A 19,419-nucleotide genomic window follows, 5' to 3' on the forward strand; every position below is an offset into this window, starting at 1 on the left:
CAGAGTCCGGCTCATCCACCTCTTCTTCATTGGTCGTCAGCTGAGACAGACCGACCACAGGAATATTTCTCTTCCCTGGAAGGTAATCGACATTGAAGCGGCACTATCCATTTCCTTATCCGTAACACTCCATTCTAAGCCCTTTTTCAGCAGCATTTCTTTCAGTGGCTTATGGTCTGTTGCTGATCGTGAAGTTCGAGCCCCTCAGAAATTTTGTAAATTTTACAATGGCCAATTTTGTCAGCTACTCCTTCTCAATTGTCTAATAGTTTAATTCAGCTCCCTTCAACAGGCATGATGCAAATGCAATCACATTCTTCTGTGTCTTCTATTTGTGTAAATACAGCACTTACACCTGTGTTGCTCGCATCAGATAATGGTCCATCTGCCCATACTAAAGTTCTGCAGGGAAAGTGTGTTCGAGAGCTGTCTTTATATTTTCTAATTCTAATGCACACTGTACAGTGCACTCACATTTTTCCTTATTCTTCAATAAGGATCTCATGTGAATAGTTTTATCTGCAAAATCTTTATATATAAAGCCGAATGTATGTATGTGTGTATGTTTGTCCGGCTATACAAATCCACACCATTGAACCCACTTCTACCAAATTTTGAAGAAAACACATATGCTTCCTCCAAGGTTGAGAGCATTTCAGTCATATTTGGTAGCGCATGACGATCTGAAATTAAGCACCTGTTCAGATATCTCAAGTCGACACAGGCAGAATTTACCATTTGGTATTGCTACTACTACTAGTGGCGATACCCACTCTGACGATTCGATTCTTTTCAATTATCCCCTCCGGTTTCAAATTTTTTAGGTCACTGTTAACCTGTTCAAGTAATCTCATAGGAATGGCTCTTACCTTATGTACTACTGCTTTAGGTCCTTGTGCCAGCCTTATCTTATCCACAAAACCCTTTAGACACCTAATGTTGTTTCTAAGGAGCTATGGGTGTAGTCCTGCATCACAGAGTATAACACATTCTTCCTCATTTGGGTCCAACTTGATGTTCAACCGTTTCTACTCTAACCAGCTCAATAATAGAATGCTGCCTTTCTCTGTGAAATAAACCTTTCTGCTGCAGACCTCCCTTTAAAAATTGGAACTGTGCCATAGACCACCCCTGTACTCTTATGTTTACATCTCCATACGCTCGTGGTTTTATGTCAACATTTTTAGGGATAAGGATGTATTTTGCTCCGGAACCTATCATTCAAACATGTTGTCCATTAATTCTGACTCTCTTTAGGGTCCTCTAGATAGTCATCTTCCAGAGCAAGTACCACTTCATTCGGCTTGATCACACTATTCTTCTATCATGTTGGTGGTTTGGGAACTCCAGCACTTGGCTAGATGCCCTTTTCTGTTGCATCTTGTGCACTTTACATCCCTCACCGGACATGGCGTATTACTCACAAGGTGTCCCACCTCATCAGATCTGTAGCAGCGTCTCTGTGGGGGTCCCTTTGATTGTTTAGGTAGGTTGGTGATGGTTTTCCGTTTGCCTGCTGACTTTTTGCAAGCAACGGCTACGACATTTTCGTTGGAATTCTCAGACACCTTATTTTGTTGATTTTTCTTCTCAAAAGCCTTCACACACTTTGAAGTGTGTTCAACTTAATTTGCTAATCTCTGGGCATCATCTCGAGGGGGGTCACTCATCTCCTATAATCTCTTATTTTGCCATCCCAAAATTCACTTTTTTGGGCCAACATTCTGAGGGCTATGATGTACGTTTCCACTGTTTCCTCTTCCTTTTGAAACCTTGCATGAATTTGTAGTGTTCTAGTATTATGCCGATTTTAGTTTCAGTGTTTATCTAATTTCATTATGCATTTTTCATATTCGTTGAGACCATCACCTTCTTCATCTCAAGTCTGGTAAATCAAACATTTCTTGCCCATGCATTCCAAGGCAATGCATTAACACATTTCTTTCTCTCCACACTGAAGATTGTTCTTCATACAGCTGCAGCATACTGTTAAAAGGAAATCTCCACCTGCATGCGTACAGGGATCTTGTAGACTGTGTGCAGCCAGCAACACTTAGAGTACCTCTTCAGTGAGGTCCCAGTTATCATACCTCATCCTCTCAAGAGCCACACTTGTAGGTTGAGGGATTCTGGGTTCAGTTGAAGCATCCGACCTTCTGACTGGGTCAGGAGATCTGGGCGACGAGGCAACCAGAGAGGTGGGCAGATGGTCAGATTCTGAAGGCTCGAGTACCACATCCTCCACGCCCAGTCCAGGGCATTTAAGACCATGGTTGCTCGAAACCTCTTCAAACTCCTGAGAATTCAAGGGATGACAGGAATCGGAGGGAAGGTGTAAAGAGGGAAGATCCAATCCACCAGAAACGCGTCCCCTAGCGTGCCATTCGCTGGGAATTCCCTCGAGCAAAACTGTCTGCATTTCCTGTTGGACTCTGTGGAAAACCGGTCTACTGATAGGGTACCCCAGCAAGAGAAGAGCCCCCCCCCCAGGACATTTTGGCACAATTTTCACCACTTGTGCAAGACCGTGCTCTGCCTGCTCAGAGCATCTCTGTTCTCTGTCCCCGCCAGATGAACTGCTGAGACCAAGTGTCAGGGAGATTTATCTTTTTTATCCTTCATAAACTCTCCTAGTGAGACCCTAACCACTTTTTGCTGGACTTCCGGACCCTTTTCTTTAATCCTGAATGAGTGGAGCCTTTTTCAACTCAGTCTTGTGGGCTCTGTCTTTTTGGAACTCTATTCTTTGTATTCTACTCTACTATGGAGTCTGTTGACTCCGTAGCTCTTTAAGGCATCTGTATTTTACTATTGCAGCACACAGCTCCTTATGGGCAGTGTTGCCGGGAACCTTTAGGGTCCTCCTGTGAATCTTTTTCTATATCCTCAAGTAACTACAGTTCTTACGGATACAGGGATACTTAGTATCTCTCCTAAAACGTTACAATCAGAGATTGGCACACACCACATTATGTGGTGTGACAAAGGGATACCTAGCATCCCCCTTCTCTCTGCTCCTGGGACTTTTTAATCATATAGACAATCTCCTAGTTATGGCTGGTGGCAGTGGATGTGTTCTACCAACTATTGTGCAATTTGTATACCGTGGGCTATGTCCATACTTCGGTAGCGCACAATGAAGGGCACTCAAGTACCAACTTGGGCCCCCCCCCCTTCTTTTTCACCATTTCTAGCGTGGTTGTTCTTTGTTAGCCCTTCTTCTACCATTCTGGGAGGGGGTGTCCTGGTATGATATTTTATTTGTATCGAGCTTGTACACAAGTGTTTCAGAGCGCGTTTTTTTCGTTTTTTTAATGATATTTTATTTGTATGTTTTGTGGCGTTTTGCCTAGGCTCTTGAGTGACTGGGCAGGCAGGAAGTCGGGTTGGAGTTGTCAAACCCCCTGCCCTTTGTCTGCCTGAATAAAATCAGCTCCTACTGGGGGGGGTCTGGATTTCTTGATTGGACAGCCAAACGCCCCTTTCTGTAAATTGCTGAGAGATTGCAGAGGAGTGTGTGCTGGAACTGTATAAAAGGTGAGGCTTCTGGAGTGATAGGCAAGTCGACCATTGGAATCTGAAGTAACCGAAGAAGTAGACTATCGGAGACGCCTGCAGACTTTCTGCAACACTGAAGTGACCACTGCTGTCCTGACTCTGTTTTCTGTGCGACAGAGGAACTCCCAAGACTACTTCCCCCTTCCCTTTGGCTGGTGGGAACAACCAGTCCTAAAACAAACTTTGATTTGAGCCATCCTGAGGTCCTGTAAGTTTCCAGCGCTGTGGAAAATTAAAACCAGGAGACCTGCTGCCCATTTAAAGTGAATCGTGGTGGAAAGGCCGAATCATTCCAAATCTTTGCTGAGCCCTTAAGGACACTCCAGAGATCTGATCCAACTTGACCAGACCCCCTCAGAGTATGGGACGGCAGGAAGCAAAGATTGCCCCGGCGAATCGCGTCCTTTGTTGGTGCTGCAGAAAAGGCAGCAAAACCGCAGAGTGAACCAAGTAGTTGTTAAAAGTCATGCCCCCGGTCCTCCCTCGAGACTGCTGCTGAGAGATCCCCGTCCATTGTCCTGCCTTCAGTCATCAGACCAAGGAATCCGGAGGTCCGGCCCAGAGCTGCAACATCCAAGAGCATCCAGCATGAACAATTTCTTCTAACCTAAGGTACTGTGATGAAAAAAGGTATTTGTCTCGGAAGGATAGCTCACGGACAATGCGTAAGTCTTGGAAGCAAGAAGACGTGGAGCAACACAGGTTCGGTCTGCGCTTAGACACTTCTGACTATTAAGCGCATTATAAATAACCAATTATAATTATAATTGCTTACATGATTCCAGAAAGACGCTCCAGGGCGTTTGAGTTCACATATAGGGCAATCCCCTCTTAACTCCGACCAAAGCCACTGCTTGTGTCCCTTTACTGAGTCCCTTAACAGGGTCTGCAACATTGGTTCAGCCTTCTTGTATCTTCCTTCCTAGAGACTAGAAAGTATCCACAGGAACTTTCTATTTCTTCTGCTTTGCAAGACTTTAAACCGATATGAGCTGCCTTTTCGCTAGGGTTGCTGCGTTTTTTACTTAAAAATACTTGCTGTGCTGCGACACTGCCTCTAGAACCTGAAGCTCTACTAGGATAAGACTAACCAACTGTTTTCCTACCCAAAAATCACTCTCATATGTGTATGAAGACTTAATACAATTGCTGTATTCTTTTGTGGGTGTGCAGTATTACTGATAGAACTTTCAAACTCCTGTAACAATTGTATGCACTACCAACTAAGAAGTGACCGTTTGAAAGTATTGAAAAGTATTTCTATGTGTGATAGTTTATTGTGCCAAGTATTTAATAGTGACTTGTGTAAATATAATACATCTATATTTTAATATATATTTTAAGTGTAAGGGTTTCTTTGATGTGCTTTACTTACTGCGTTCAGTGTACTTACCTACAGCTCACACCTTCCGCTTAAGATGAGCCTGACTGCTCTGCCACTCTACCAAGGTCCCGAGTTGGTACAGACTGATACTAAGAGTTGGAGATCTACAAAACACTGGAATAGCTTACTGAAGTCTTTCAAGTAAGACTTAAGGAAAACTCCCCCAACATTGCAATACGGTTCTCAATAGCCAGAACCACAACTGCATTACCTCTCTGCAGAGGGGGAGGGAGTGCAAGCCACCCTGCTTGGCTTGTTCAGGTAGTGTATGACCAACGCATTGGCCGACAGAATCAGGACATGCTTCCCCTACAGAGATGGGGCGGAAGCCCTCAGGGCCAACCTTATAGCTCCAAATTGTAGTCTGTTGATGTGCCACCTGGCTTCCATTGCTGACCAAAGGCCGTTCACCTGCAAGTTCTCGCAGTGAGCGCCCCAGCCCTTCCGAGACGCATCAAGTGACCACTCGGGCCTGAGGCCACAGAGGCCAGACGGGTTCCCCCATCATGGGATTGCTGTTGTCGGCCCACCAACCAAGGTCGCCGACCACTGACCTGGACACCATGAGGGAATCTGAGGATTCTGAGGTACTGGGACCACTGACCCCGTAGGAGCCATTGTAGGGATCTCATTTGCAGCCTAACCTCTGGCACTCGAAAAATACAGGATGTCAAGAGGTGGAGGAAGGAAGCTGCTGGTAAGGCAGCGTGGTTCCAGAACAGTTTCATCATCTGCACAATGCTGTTGACTCTCTCCTCGGGAGGGAATGCCTTCCCTACCTCGGTGTTGATCACCGCCCGTTGAACTGGAACTTCTGTACCGGCATCACATGGGACTCCAAATTCAGGGAGAAGCCCAGCCTCTGGAATAGTGAACAGGTGTCTGCTAGGTGGGACAAAACGCGCTCTGCCGACTTCCCACGGATCAGCCAGTCATCCAGGTGCGTGAGCACGTGGACAACGGATCGTCTGAGGTGAGCCACGACTACTGCCATGAGCTTGGTGAAGACCCTTGGCGCGGAAATCAACCCAAAGGGAAGCACTCCCCTATGAGGAACTTCCATGGAAATAAGCTTCCTGCAGATCTATTGACACCAGCAAGTCCTGCAATTCGAGAGTGTGGAGAATTTCTCTCAACATCATCATCTTGAATTTGTCTTTCCTCAGGAACTTGTTCAAGGCCCTGAGGTCCAAAATGGGACGGAGACCTCCTCCCTTTTTGGGCACTAGGATGTACCAGGAATACCAGCCCGATCCTCTGCTCGGAAGGTACCTCTTCCACAGCACCCTTCAAAAACAGGCCTTCCTGGAGTGCCTGTCCCGGTCGGCTTGGAGGAGGTGGTGTCTGTTGGTTTCCTTAAGAAGGGCAGACCAATAGCTCCAGGGCCCAGGCGTCCGAGGTAATCTCCCGCCATTGGGGCCAATGCTCCGACAGCCATCCACCAAACGGTTAGTCGTGTGAGGGGAAAAATCAAAGTGGCTTAGAGGGCGGAGCCACCCCTACCGCTGCCTGCTGGAAGCACCGACTGCCCCTTCTGGAGCACGAGAAACAATTCTGCCCCTGTCTGGCTTGCGAGAGCTGCACCTTCCTGCCGAAAGGCACAAGGCCTGTAGCCCCCTACCCCTAAAGGCAGGCTTGGTCTGCCGGGTGTTCAGCTAGGCCCTGCGATTTTGCAGCGATCTTTGACTCCTTACATTTTTCTATGGGGGGTGTGGGGGGGGGGGGGTCGGGGAGGTTACAGGCTTATGGCCAAGAAGAAATCCGCCCTCAAAGGGCATGTCCAGCAATCTGTTGTGGACGTTTGGCGACAAGCATGAAGATCGTAGATAGACCTGTCTCCTCACAGCCAATCCAATTGAACAGCTGAATACATTGAACTTAACAATCTGCATGTATGTGCTTTGACAGAGACCCGGGGTTCTAGTGCTGCAGATCCCAGCCTTAACTTATCAATACCCAATGGTTATGTCATGATTCGTAAGGATAGATTGGAGGGCAGGGGGGTGGAGGTGATGGTTGCTTTTAACTTTAAATAACAGCTGTCCATTTGGGAAAAATCTGGACAAATCTTAGAGGGAATTGAATCTCTACACGTTAAAGTCGGCATGACTGCAGAATCGACTATAAATATAATTCTGCTATATCGCCCCCCCCTCTCAGAACGTAATTCTGATAGAGGCTATTAATAATTAATTGCTACCACTCTTGAACGATTCCTCCCGGTTCATTATTCTTGGCGATTTTAATTATTGGCTTGGTAATACCGAGGAACGCTATGCTGCTGAGCTACAACAGTCACTACTTGACTAAGATTTTGAACAGCAAGTCTTTGTACCTACCTGTTTGCACGGTCATACCTTGGACTGGCTCTCGGCGCACAATGTTAATTGCCTCAATGTCCATACTCTGCGCTGTCTGTGGTCGGACCACGTTTTTGTGCACTTCTCCCTCTCAGTACCTCTCCCTCTGAAAATAAAGAATAACCTGAAGGGCAACTATCAGTCACGTAATCTGAAACGTATTGCATCAAATATTGAACCTTTACTGGATAGCACACTCAGTTTTTTCGACTCAATGCCTCTCCATGTCATGACATCGCGCTTAGCGTCAAACATATCTAACTTCTCGAATATCTTAGCCCCGCTGAAGTTAAAACAACATGAAGAGGGTAATGAAAGTAAACCTTGGTTACGGGAGAGCTCCAAAAGCTTAAATCTCAGACACAAAAAGCGTTTTACCTTTGGAATGCGTCTCCTGTTCTAGCCTCCTTAACAGCCTATAAAAAGGTAGCAAAAGCATACAAACTTGCCATACTGGAAAGTAAGAAGAACTTTCATAATACTAGAATTTCAAATGCTCAATCGGATGTGAAGGACATTTCAAAATTTTTTAAAAGAGCAGAAGTCAGTCCAGCTGCCCAATCGGTAATAAAAAAAAATGCCCCTTGGCGTCAGCTAATACAAAATAGTTTACATAATAAACTTCTTGGTATTAAAACAGACACTCTGTAAACAGGAGAAGTCATCTTCAGCGGGTTGTGGCTATCAGACACCCCCCTTAAGAAACCGGACTGTGGCTCAATTTAATTTTCAGCCAATATCTGAGGAGACTCTGAAGAAGGTATTGAACAGTTAAATGCGACCAGATGCAGAGGGGATTCTTGCTCGTCACCGTTCATAAAAACATGCCCCACCCCCCCAACTATCTTAAAAGCAATTTGCACCTTTGTAAACGCCTCGCTGAACGAGGGCAAGGTCCCTGATGACCTTAAACAAACCATGGTCACACATATTTTGAAAAAAAACAGGACTACCCTTGGATAATCCCCTCAGCTATCGTCCAATATCTAATACCCTATTTCTGTTAAAAATATTTGACAAGGTCGCTTATGGCCAGAATCAATTCCCCATTCTGCACCCTTACCAGTCGGGTATACGACAAAGTTTTGGTACCGAGACCTCAATTCTCGATCTGAAGTCTAGACTATTGGAACGGCAGGATAAGGGCACACTTTCCCTTTTAATATCTTTGGATCAGTCAGCTGTGTTCGATTTTGTTGAACACTCCATCCTGATGTCCAGACTAGCCGAGGTAGCCAACTTATCACCTGCGGCAGTGTCCCGGATTGCCTCTTTCGTGGAGAATAGGCATTGCAGGGTATGTTCTGATGAAGCAGAAGCCAATCCTATTCCAGTTCTCTTTGGGGTACCAACTATGCAGACGACACTCAAGTACTCTTACCACTATCTGGCCTCTATCACCAAGATGCCATTGCCCTTCACGATATCTAAGCTACTATCCAAGCATGGATGGCGATCAATGGCCTTTGTCTCAACGGAGATAAGACTGAAATACCTATCCTCAGCCAGAAAAACACCTTAGATAAGCTAAACCCCCAGTACGCCAATTTCAACATAGACCACTCCACCATCACTGTCTCATCCTCCGTAAAAACATTAGGCGTACACATTGATGCAAACTTATCAATGAGCAAACAAGTCAGCGCCATAGCCTCGGCATCAGCGTACAGCACCAAACTTATCAATGCCATTAAACCATACTTGTCCGCTCCCAACTGTCTAGCAATAGCCAGAGCAACAATAGGCGCCAAACCCTACTATTGTAACGCTCTTCTAGCTGGCACTCTTCCAAAAACATTCTCAGACTACAAACTACACAAAACAATGCTTTAAGAACCGCCATGAGTATCCCTAGAAGAGACCACATATCCCATGCCAGACATGCATCCCAGTGGTTAAAGGGCAAAGACCGCATTACTTTCAAAATCCTCACCATCACACACAGATGCATCTACAGCACCACTCCAACATACCTAATCAGAAGCTATATCAAGAACACAATCCACCCGCCCCACAAGATCTCAGTACACCAACCAGCTCCACACACCACGCATCAAGAGAGATACTGCTGGTGGGCTAGGCTTCTCTTACATTGCACTGAAACTATGGAACTCACTCCCTGCCACCCTCAGAGCGGAAACCTTCATCTCTGTCTTCCGCAATACCCTCAAGACCCCTTTCTTTGACTAACACTGTCACCACGCCTTTTCCTCTTAACCTGTATATTGTAATATAAATGTAATATAAACTATTGTAATCTTTGTATATCTTGCATCACAAATGGAATCACTATGTAACTAATGTCGATACCTTTTATGTAATTAAGCTCTGCCATGTAACAAGTGCCACGATGCTTACGGGCTGTTGTGCGCTATACAAATTTCAATAAAACAAAACAAACCACGGGGGGCTAGTACGTCCCCCTGCCTTTACAACATTTTCATGGTTCCCTTTCTTCTATTTTTTGGAGCAAGAAGGGATAATTTTTTCAGATTACGCCGAAGACACCCAATGTGTTGTCCCGTTCTCAGGATCTCACTCACAGGACGAACTGGAACTAAATAGAGTATTTACTCTTATTGAAAAATTGATGATTTTTAACAAACTCGCACTGAATAAAGGAGAAGACGGAATTGATTGTTGTGGGCAACTCAGTCTCAAGAGCCAAGCTGGATCCAGCCTATAGATCCTTCAGGTTAGGGGATGACAATATTCAACCCATCTCCAAAATAAAAATCTTGGGAGTTTTACTCGACCAGACTCTCTCCATGAGATCCCATGTGGCTCAAGTGGTCTCCACTTCCGTTTACTACGTTAAATTGTTATCACACTTAAGACCCCTAATTACACAGGCTAACTCAAACTATAGCCAGAGCCATGATTGGGTCTAAGATTGACTAGTGTTTAGTTTAGTAGTAGTCTTTTGGTCGGACTATGCAAACCGGATCTTCAGAGACTACAGATTGTACAAAATGGGGCGGTTAGAGTTGTGGTCGGCTTGACCCGCCGCAATCATGTGTCAGATGCCAGGCGCTCTCTGCATTGGCTACTTGTTGAGGCTCGTGCCAAGTTCAGGTTACTGGTTAATACCTTTAAATGCAGACTTGGCCTTATGCCTTCCTATTTGCAGGCTCACATTATCGAGAAAGTCAATGGTGGGACACTTGGGTTCAGCGGTCAGAACTACTTGTTTCTTTCCCCAGAGCAGAACTAAGAAAGCTGAGAATGGAGCCTTCTACCTGGCTGCGCCTAAGCTTTGGAATCAGTTACACGCACACCTTAAAAAGCACTGTTCCCTATCTGCATTTAAGAAAGATTTTTAAAAACTGCTATTTTCTTAGATTTCAGGTATTGACTTCCATTTCTTCCGGCCATGGTTGGCTCATGCTCTTTATGCTTTCTTCATTCCTGTTTCTTGTGTTTTAGTTTTGTTCTTGTCTGCGCCCTAATGCCTCCGGGTCCAAGGTGCGCACTATAAATAATTTAAAGTAAATTAAAAGTAAAAGCCTATGCAGTCAGCCACGTCTAGGCCAGTTTGCAACAACTGCCTGGCCACCACTTCCAATCTTCCACCAGCTGTACAAAGCAGTCTCGCAGCTCCACTTCGGGGATGTATTGGGTTGCCTGTTCTACTGCCTTTGAGGCCGAAAGAATATTTGGCAAACCCACAGGCTACATTAGTGGCTTTCACAGACATGACACCAGATGTAAAAACTTTCTTCACCATCGCATCTATCCTTTTACCTTCCCTGTCAGGAGGCAGATTTGAGGTAGAGGAAGCCGCTCTGGTGGAAACTGTGGCTGCCTGCACAACTAGACATCCAGAGAAGGCTGAGAAGACAAAAAATGATAGGTCTCCTTTTGCCGGCCTGTATTTCCCAGTCATGGTGGAGTTGACCAGAGGGATGGAGCAGGGGTGCAGGAGGCTACTGGATCGGCGATTGCCAGGTGCAGTAGCATATATCTTTCCATAACCTGACCCTCATCCAGTATGTCTGTCAGTTCATATCCCTGGGATGGCACTGCTGCAGCATTCAGCCCTAAAGTGTTGACCACTCTATCCACTAGTGACCAAAATTTGGCATGGGTAGAAGGCTGGCTCTGTGTCCAGCCCGCTGGCATCATGGAGTCCTTGTGCCAACGCCAGGAGATCTGCCTGGTCGAAGTAGTCGTTTGACACCCATCCCAGCATGCACAGGATCAATGTCACCATGATCATCTCCACCATCGGCGCCGAAGATAGGACGCCCGAAGAAATCGGTCCGGCATAGTGCGACAAAAGAGCTGTCACTGATAGTCGGCGCCATGGGTTTATCCCTCGATGGAATGGCGAACGGGGCTTGGACACCTTTGAGGCGTCGGGGGCGTCTGAACCCTGAGGCTTGCTGGAAGGGTTTAGGTACCTTATTCAGTATCGAGCCCAAAGCCTTTCCTGATACCAATGGCCTTGGCAAAGGGGTCTGCATGGGGTCTGGAGTTCAGAGCGCTACTGCTGCCACAGACCCCTGCTGCATGGGGGTGCAAACATTTGAGTTTTAAATTCTTGCCAATCGTGTTGATTGGTCGGCCCAGTTGACGTTTTACCTCTTTCGGAAGAGCCGAATTGTGTTGGTGGCGCCTTTTCTTCTTATGAGACGAGAATGAGTGGTTTCTCGAGCGAGACCCCTTCTTCATCTTACGCTGCTGTATCTTTCTTTTTTGGGGGTAGGCCCCTTCAGTCTCGGCCTCAAAGAACCAGTCAGTTGACGGTGCATAGGATTATGACAGCGGTCAGCCCAACGCAAGTTGGGCTGCCCGCTCTCGCAGAGATTTTGTGTTCATCTTCGCACACGACACGCAACCCTATGTGATGTGTCATGATCTGTGCCGAAGTACCACACACAGATGTCGTGTGAGTCAGTCACCGACATCTTAGTTTAAAACCTGAAATTCGAGGCGCTGACATCAAGGTGAAGAAGAAAGCAAATTCTGCCGAAAATCCATCAAAAAAGAGTTGAAAACTCGATAACACTACGTTCCTCAGAGCAGCTTGTCGAGAGTGCAGAAAAAAGGAACTGAGGTACGGGACATAGTGACATGGTACATATTAGATGCCCAACATCCCGTCAGGAGCCAACGATCAAGCATCGAGCAAAATGGATCGATGGGCGAGTCAAGGTGCACTCCGCCCCCTGTCAAAGAATTTTATGAGCAGCAGAGCTGGATGAGGATATCTATCCGCTGAGGAATTTGCAGAAGACAGGCAATCCATTCAAAGAGGTGGACAGGCACTGTGGATGGGGCAGCGGTACCAGCAGTCATATACAACGCATACTCGAGGGGAGCCAGGACAAATCCCCCAACCCCACTCAGTCACCCACCTCTTGCATACACCCTGGTAGGCCGACTACCAAAGGTCGGGAGGGGGTCCCGAGTGTGCACAGGTGAGTTAGTGTTTGCATGGGTTTGGCATACGATGTACCAGCACCATGACTGGAAAGGACAACACCATGAATGCAATTAAATCTGGCATGCTGGCATTTAACCCTGGGAACCATCTTGGACAACTTTGTAGGTGACAATACTGGCATATATTTCGGTGAGGATGCATGAAAACATTTTCTGGGGAAATTATGGCAACTGTAGACACAGGCATAGTAAACATGTACTTTAGTGGAAGAGCACACAAATTGTGGGCACCAACTTTCGTTTTACATCAGCAAAACTGTCCTATATTTGGACACAGGCAGTATTGATGGTGCTTAACAGGCTAATGCTGGCATATGTTGCAGACAGAGGCCTCATGAGCATATGCTTTACTGTAGCAGTTCTGGTATATACTGTGGGCACAGGCATCATTACAATGTTTAATGCTTGTGTGCTTGCGTGTGGTGATATGGCAATAATCTTTTGTATTTGCTCATGCGTTATCCTACAGAACAGAGTACATTTCATGACGTTTTGTCCAGCTTCTCTCAAATGTTATGCTAAATAAATGCAGCATTTTGACCCATTATTTTAAAAATGTTCTCACAGCCGGAATACCCAACCACGCACCTACATTGGTTTAGACTCCTGCGCTATGCTCAGCTGCACTGACTAATTAGCAGCATGAGCTACAATCATTTATAATGTCTACAGTGCCCATTCCACCTCCCCTCAGTATGGCCCTGTACATAAATCAGTTATAATCTGCCCCCAACCCCTGCTCAACATCCGTACCCTCAACACATTTCATACTTAAGTTTAGGGGGGAAAAACAAATGTATTACTTTGCATGTCTTACCCGCTTCCTTTGCCAGTTCCAGGCAGCGATAGCGCTGATCGAGTTCAGTAACATTTTCCAAGAATGCTGCATATTGAGTTACACCAAGTTCTGTGGGCAGGTGGCTGGCATAAAATGCAATTAGATCAGTGTGCTTCCCATTCACAAGCACCTGTAGAAGACAGCCAATACACAATGTTATAGAGTCGCTCTCTCTCTTTAAAGTTAGGGGACACTTTACATAAACATCTGAAAAAAGAAATGTTTTTGTACAGTTTGCCTTAGTTACTGGAATGCCACTAGATTTGGCCAACCACAAGTTGTGGCAGATTCAAGTGCATATGAAAATGTTTACACACAAAAAAGGTTACTAACATGCCACAAGATGGAATGTTTATTTTTTTAATTTTTCCACACCTATAAACCAACAAAGCTTCCTCAAATAAAAGCTGCAGGCAAAGAGCCAATGACAGTACAGCATCTGGTGAGGTTGCCAAGGAGCATACCATTCAACTGAAGTCAGGCCACCAACCTAGTCAAAATGAACCCAACAAAATTATATTTTTCGCAAAAGGAACTATAAAATAATTGTGTGGACAAGGTGGGTAGAAAGGTACACGCACACTTCAAACCCCTACCCAGCCAGGTTTCAATTAATTTTAACGTGTCCTAGATTAATCAAAACTGGTGAAAAAAAATAATACTACTGCAGCGTTACTTTAGCTGCAATAAAAAGGTGACACGTAATATAGAACCTCCAAGGAACCGCAGTCTAAATACAATAACCTATGCTTCCTGACCAAAGTGTGCACATGCCTACAGCAAAGAACTTTGTTGGAGGGTGGTTACCTTTACAGTTTCACTAAGGAACAAGTCCGAGAGTTTTCCAATCTCAATTGCTAAAATGGCTGTAGTTTTGTGTTTGCTCTTTTACCCACATTCCATATTATTTCTTCCGGCAACTACCTTGATTCATGCATGCTCCATTTACGCATTACGCTTAATTCTTTGTTAATACGCAAGAAGTTATTACCTCAATGTAGGTCTTTAAAACTTCAACAGACACTTCCTCCTATAGGAGGAAAAGTACACGTTAGTAATGTCAAAGTATAGTCAAAAGGTGAATTGCATTGCTGAAATAGGACATGTAATAACAAATCTGTTTCCAATGTGCAGATTGAAATCCATAGCCATGGCTATAAATAAAAAACGAATGTATTTACCTCTCAGTAATGTTCTGATGGATGTTCCTTCCAAGGAGTCCTCATTTATGTCGATATCCCAGTGCAGCTGCTATTCTAAAACATTTCTGCCACCAAGGGGCAAAATGCAGCTCTGCATCGGCTTTACTCATCGCACCCCACGCAGGACAGCACGCTGGGGCCAGAACATTGAGGCACCGTGCCCAGTGACCACAGTACAGCCCTTTTTCCCGTAGTACTAGAAACCTGAGGGACAGCAGAACCAAAAGGTGTACTGCGCCAAGTGGAGTAGGTTGCAAGGGCGATGAGGAATTTGTAGAGGAACATTATCACAAAGTTGTAGAGCGCTAAGCAATTTGTTCTTCTAATGGATTCCTTTCTTTCATGCATTTCTCATCTACGTTAGATTCCCATAGCAGTATGTGGTCCTGGAGGATGGCGGAGGGCAAGGACGTCACCTACACCAGATAGCTCTGGAGGGCAGGCCTACCATAACAAGCATCCTGCCCAGTTGGGAATCCAAGCAGTAATGTTTGGGGAACATGTGCAGCGAGGCCCACGTAGCTGCCTGGCAAATGTACAAAAGGAACAATTTACTTACCTGTAACTATTATTCTCCAGCATGTGCCTGGAATGGATTCACATGCTCATGAATATTCCCCGTCGTCAGGCTGGGAATCCTCAGTAAAAGAAAAACAGTTTCACTTTCACTTATAAGCTGTATTTCTCCTTTAAACCAATCACTGTCCTCTGGGTCATACTGCCCCATCCAATGAAAGCCCTTTTCCTAAGCCCCTTCTCTGGCAGCCATCTTCAGATTTGGTAAGCACGTAAAGTGGCAGTATGACCAAGAAGAGCCGCAAAGGAGTCAGAGGGAGGGTTCACGTGTGAATCCATGCCAGACCCATGCTGGAGAACAATAGTTAAAGGAAGGTAACTTGTTCCTTCTCCAGCATGGGGACGGCATGTATTCACATGCTCATCAATAACGAATACATAGCAGTACAACATCACACAACCACGGCAGGTGGCAAGGCTCAACAGATGCAATTAACTCTTACCTCTGGAACAGACTCACTCAAGCGAACAGGATGCGCAGCACTGCTTGGCCGGCTCTGGACTCCTCCCTGGAATCCCCGTCGATGCAGTAGAACTTCGTGAAGGTGTGCGTGGACCTCCACGTGGCAACCCTGCAGATGTCCAGCAGGGGCACACCAGACAGGAACTCATTCGTCGCAGCAATCGCTCTGGTGGTGTGGGCTTTTGGACGGTCGGGCAGCGGATGGTTCGCTAACTGATGACAGTGCATGATGCAGTGGGAGAGCCACCTTGAGATGGAAGCCTTGGACAGGCCTTCCCATGGTACACAGGACCAAAGTTCACGAACAGTTGTGACGTCTTCTGCAAATTTGTGCGTGCCATGTAGAACTTCAGGGCACGAGCAACGTCCAGTGAGTGCAAGGCCCTTTCAGCCGGTGACGAATGCTTGGGAGGAAAAACAGATAACACCAAAGGCTCGTTGAGGTGGAATCACAACTGAACCTTCGGCATAAAAGAGGGGTGCGTCCGCAGCACCAACCTCGAATCATGGAAATTCAGGTATGGTTGCTTGCAGGATAGAGCCTGGATCTCACCTACCCTCCTAGTTGAGGTGATGGCCACAAGGAAAGATGTTTTCCACAAGAGGACCTTGAGAGGCGCCTGATGAATAGGCTCAAAGGGGACCCTCATGAGCCTAGTCAGAACCACGTTGAATTCCCATGCCAGGGCAAGAGCCTTCACTAGGGGGATGGATCGAAACAGTCCCTTGAGAAATTCCTTGATGTGTTTGGGACCAAAGTGAAGATCTTCCTGGAGACCTTTTGTAGTGGGATATCGCCACCAGATGTATCTTGATAGACGTGTGCACCAGTCCAGCCTTGGCCAAGGATTGCAAGTACAGAAGGATCTGCGGGGCCGTGCCCCTCAGAGGGGTAATCTTCTGAGACCGGCGCCATGAAGCGAAATGCTTCACCTTGTGACTGTAGCACTTAAAAGTCGACAATGCCCTGGCCTTGGCGAGGACCTCTCTGCAGTACACTGGCAAATCATATCCTCCAAACTCTAGGGCTGCAGGAGCCAAGCCCTCAGTTTCAGCGATCCTGGGGTCTGGGTCATGACGAAGGATTGCGCCGTCTTCTCTGGTGAGTCGATCCAGAACCACGGACAGCTTGACAGGAGGAGACGCTGACAGGCCGAGAAGGTCCAGATACCAAATCTGCCCCTGCCACGCCAGGGTGAGGAGTACCATCCTGCACTGGCACTGTTTGAGTGTGTTGATGACTCTTAGCAGGAGAGGCAACGAAGGAAACTCGTACAGAGACATCCCTTCCCACAGGAAGGAGAACGCTCACTCCAGGCTCCTCGGTTGGTGGAATCTCCAACACTGGCAAATTTCTGGCATTTGGAGTTGCCTGCCCTACTTGGCGAAGATGCAGTCCGCCTGGTCCTGCCGAAGTTTCCACTAGTGGCAGGAGCGCAATTACCTCCTGAGGGAGTCTTCAATGGTGTTCTTCACTCCCGCTAAGTGAAGAGGGATGAGGAACATCTCTTGTCTGACGGCCCAGCGCCACAAGTCCTGAGCCACCTTAGAGAATGCTGGGGAATCGAGTGCCCCCATTTACTGACGTAGAACATTGAGGTGGTGTCTGTGAAGATCCTCGCCACCTTGCCCTTTAGAGACGGAAGGAATGACTTGTGGGCCCAGAACACTGCCTATAGCTCTAGGATATTGATATGGAGATCCTCATCCGGCAGCCACAGGCCTCTGGCATGCAGACGTCCGGTGTGGGCTCCCCAGCATTCCAAAGAAGCATCCGTGGTGATTGTCTCCTAGTATGTTGGAGCGGACGCCCCACCACTATCGCCGGACAGAACTCCTTGTTGAGCAGGATCTTGTCCACACAGCTTCCAGACACCTGTATCCAACAAGCATCCAGGAACTCCTGAAGAGGTCACATCTGTCCCCTGCAGAGCCGTATGAGGTAGATGCAAGACAACATCATGCCGAGCAACGACTTGATGGTCCGCACCGTGGCTGTCCTCATCGACAACAGACGCTGCACCAGCCCTGAATGGCTGCTACCCTGTCCTCCGAGGGCGATGCCACACAGGACACTGTATTGAGTCTGGCTCCTAGGAATAGCACGTTCTGAAATGGTGTCAAGCAGGACTTTGGATAGTTGGAGAATCCCAGGTCCGTCAGTAGCTGGACGGTCGCCTCCGTGTGTCCGACGGCCAACTCCCATGAGCGTACTCGAATGAGCCAGTCGTCGAGGTATTATGTGTATGCCCCGTAGACGTAGGTGGGCCACCAGCAGTGCCAGGCATTTTGTGAACACTCTGGGGGCCGACTTCAATCCGAAAGGCAAAGCCTTGTACTGATAGTGCTGACCCTGCCCTACAAAACACAAACTTCGATGTTTCTTGTGAATTGGGACGTGGAAATAGGCGTGCTCCAGGTCCTGTGACGGCAAGTCTCCTTCCTCCAGCTGGCTGAGAACATGTTGCAACATGACCATCCTGAACTTTTGGGACTTTTAAGTACTTGAGACGTCGTAGGTCTAGGATGGGCCTCCAGTACAATGTCCTTTTTGACCAGAAGGTATCTGAATTAGACTTCTGAGCCCCGTAGTCGATGGGGAACTAGCTCCATCGCCCCTTTTCGCAGCATGGCCTGCACCCTTTCCAGAAGGGGAGGAATGTACTGCTCCTGACTGGACATCGGAGGGATCCCCGGACACCTGCGTTTAAACTCCAGAGTGTCTCCTTGGCGTGAGCTTCCAGCACCAATCTGTCGGTGATGATCAGCTTCCACTCGCTGACGAACCTTGTCAGCCGGCCGCCCACCGGGGTGCACGTGTGGGGGCCCCCCCGACATCCCGGCCGGTTCAGGCCTGTTTTGGAGCTGGTGTCCTGCCCTGCAGGCAACGTAGACACTGTCCTCTGCTACCGTAGGCCTGAGAACGACCTTTGTAGGCTTCCTGGGTCATGGATCTGGAAAATTGACGGTACGAACAGGAGAAACCTTTGGACGACCTGCTCGACTTTCCTCTGGAGGAGCGAAAAGTAGAGCGCTGCTGTTAGAGTGCCCAAGGAACGGTCCGCCTCCATATCCACCATGATGGCCTGGAGGGACTAGTCAGCGGCCTTCCCAAACAAGTTCTCTGCATCGAAGCGCATGTCCAACACATTCGCCTGGACTTCCTGCTGGAAATTCGTGGCCTTCATCCAGCCTGGTCGATGAAGGCAGACACTGTTCCCCCCATCTGCCGGAACCCCATGTTGGCGATGTCCAACACCACAGTAATGGCGTGGTCAGACGCAAACTTGCCCCTCCTGGGAAAGAACGATTGCCTCCATCCTCTTAACGTCTGGGAGGAACTCCAGAATAGAGCCCAGCTTGTACCACAGCACCCTGTCGTACCTGGCCAGCATCGCCAATGCGTTGGCCGCCTTGATAGTGAACACCGCAGTGTAAATCACCTTCCTCACCATGGCGTCCAACTTCTTCCCCTCGCTGTCCGGAGTGACCGAAAACGACAAAGACTGGTTAGTCGACCGCTTCCTCGTCACTGCCGACTCCACCGAATCCAGCGATGGTTGTGACCTCGGGCACTTGGGCGCAGAGTC

At 47.3% G+C, this 19,419-nt stretch overlaps 1 protein-coding gene across 2 annotated transcripts in view; it reads right to left on the minus strand.

The window, feature by feature from the left end:
* The window catches only part of NUP107 (nucleoporin 107), a 790,450-nt gene that overhangs the window by 246,045 nt on the left and 524,986 nt on the right, over positions 1-19,419 (minus strand). For both annotated transcript variants that reach the window (XM_069629720.1, XM_069629721.1), the window contains 2 exons: positions 14,580-14,618; positions 13,568-13,718 (listed from right to left, as the gene is read on the minus strand). In XM_069629720.1, coding sequence (XP_069485821.1) covers positions 13,568-13,718; positions 14,580-14,618 — 190 coding nt within the window. The remainder of the gene's footprint in view (positions 1-13,567; positions 13,719-14,579; positions 14,619-19,419) is intronic.

The sequence above is a fragment of the Ambystoma mexicanum genome, chromosome 12 (assembly GCF_040938575.1).
Source record: "Ambystoma mexicanum isolate Mex_15411 chromosome 12, UKY_AmexF1_1, whole genome shotgun sequence".
Lineage (NCBI taxonomy): Eukaryota > Metazoa > Chordata > Amphibia > Caudata > Ambystomatidae > Ambystoma > Ambystoma mexicanum.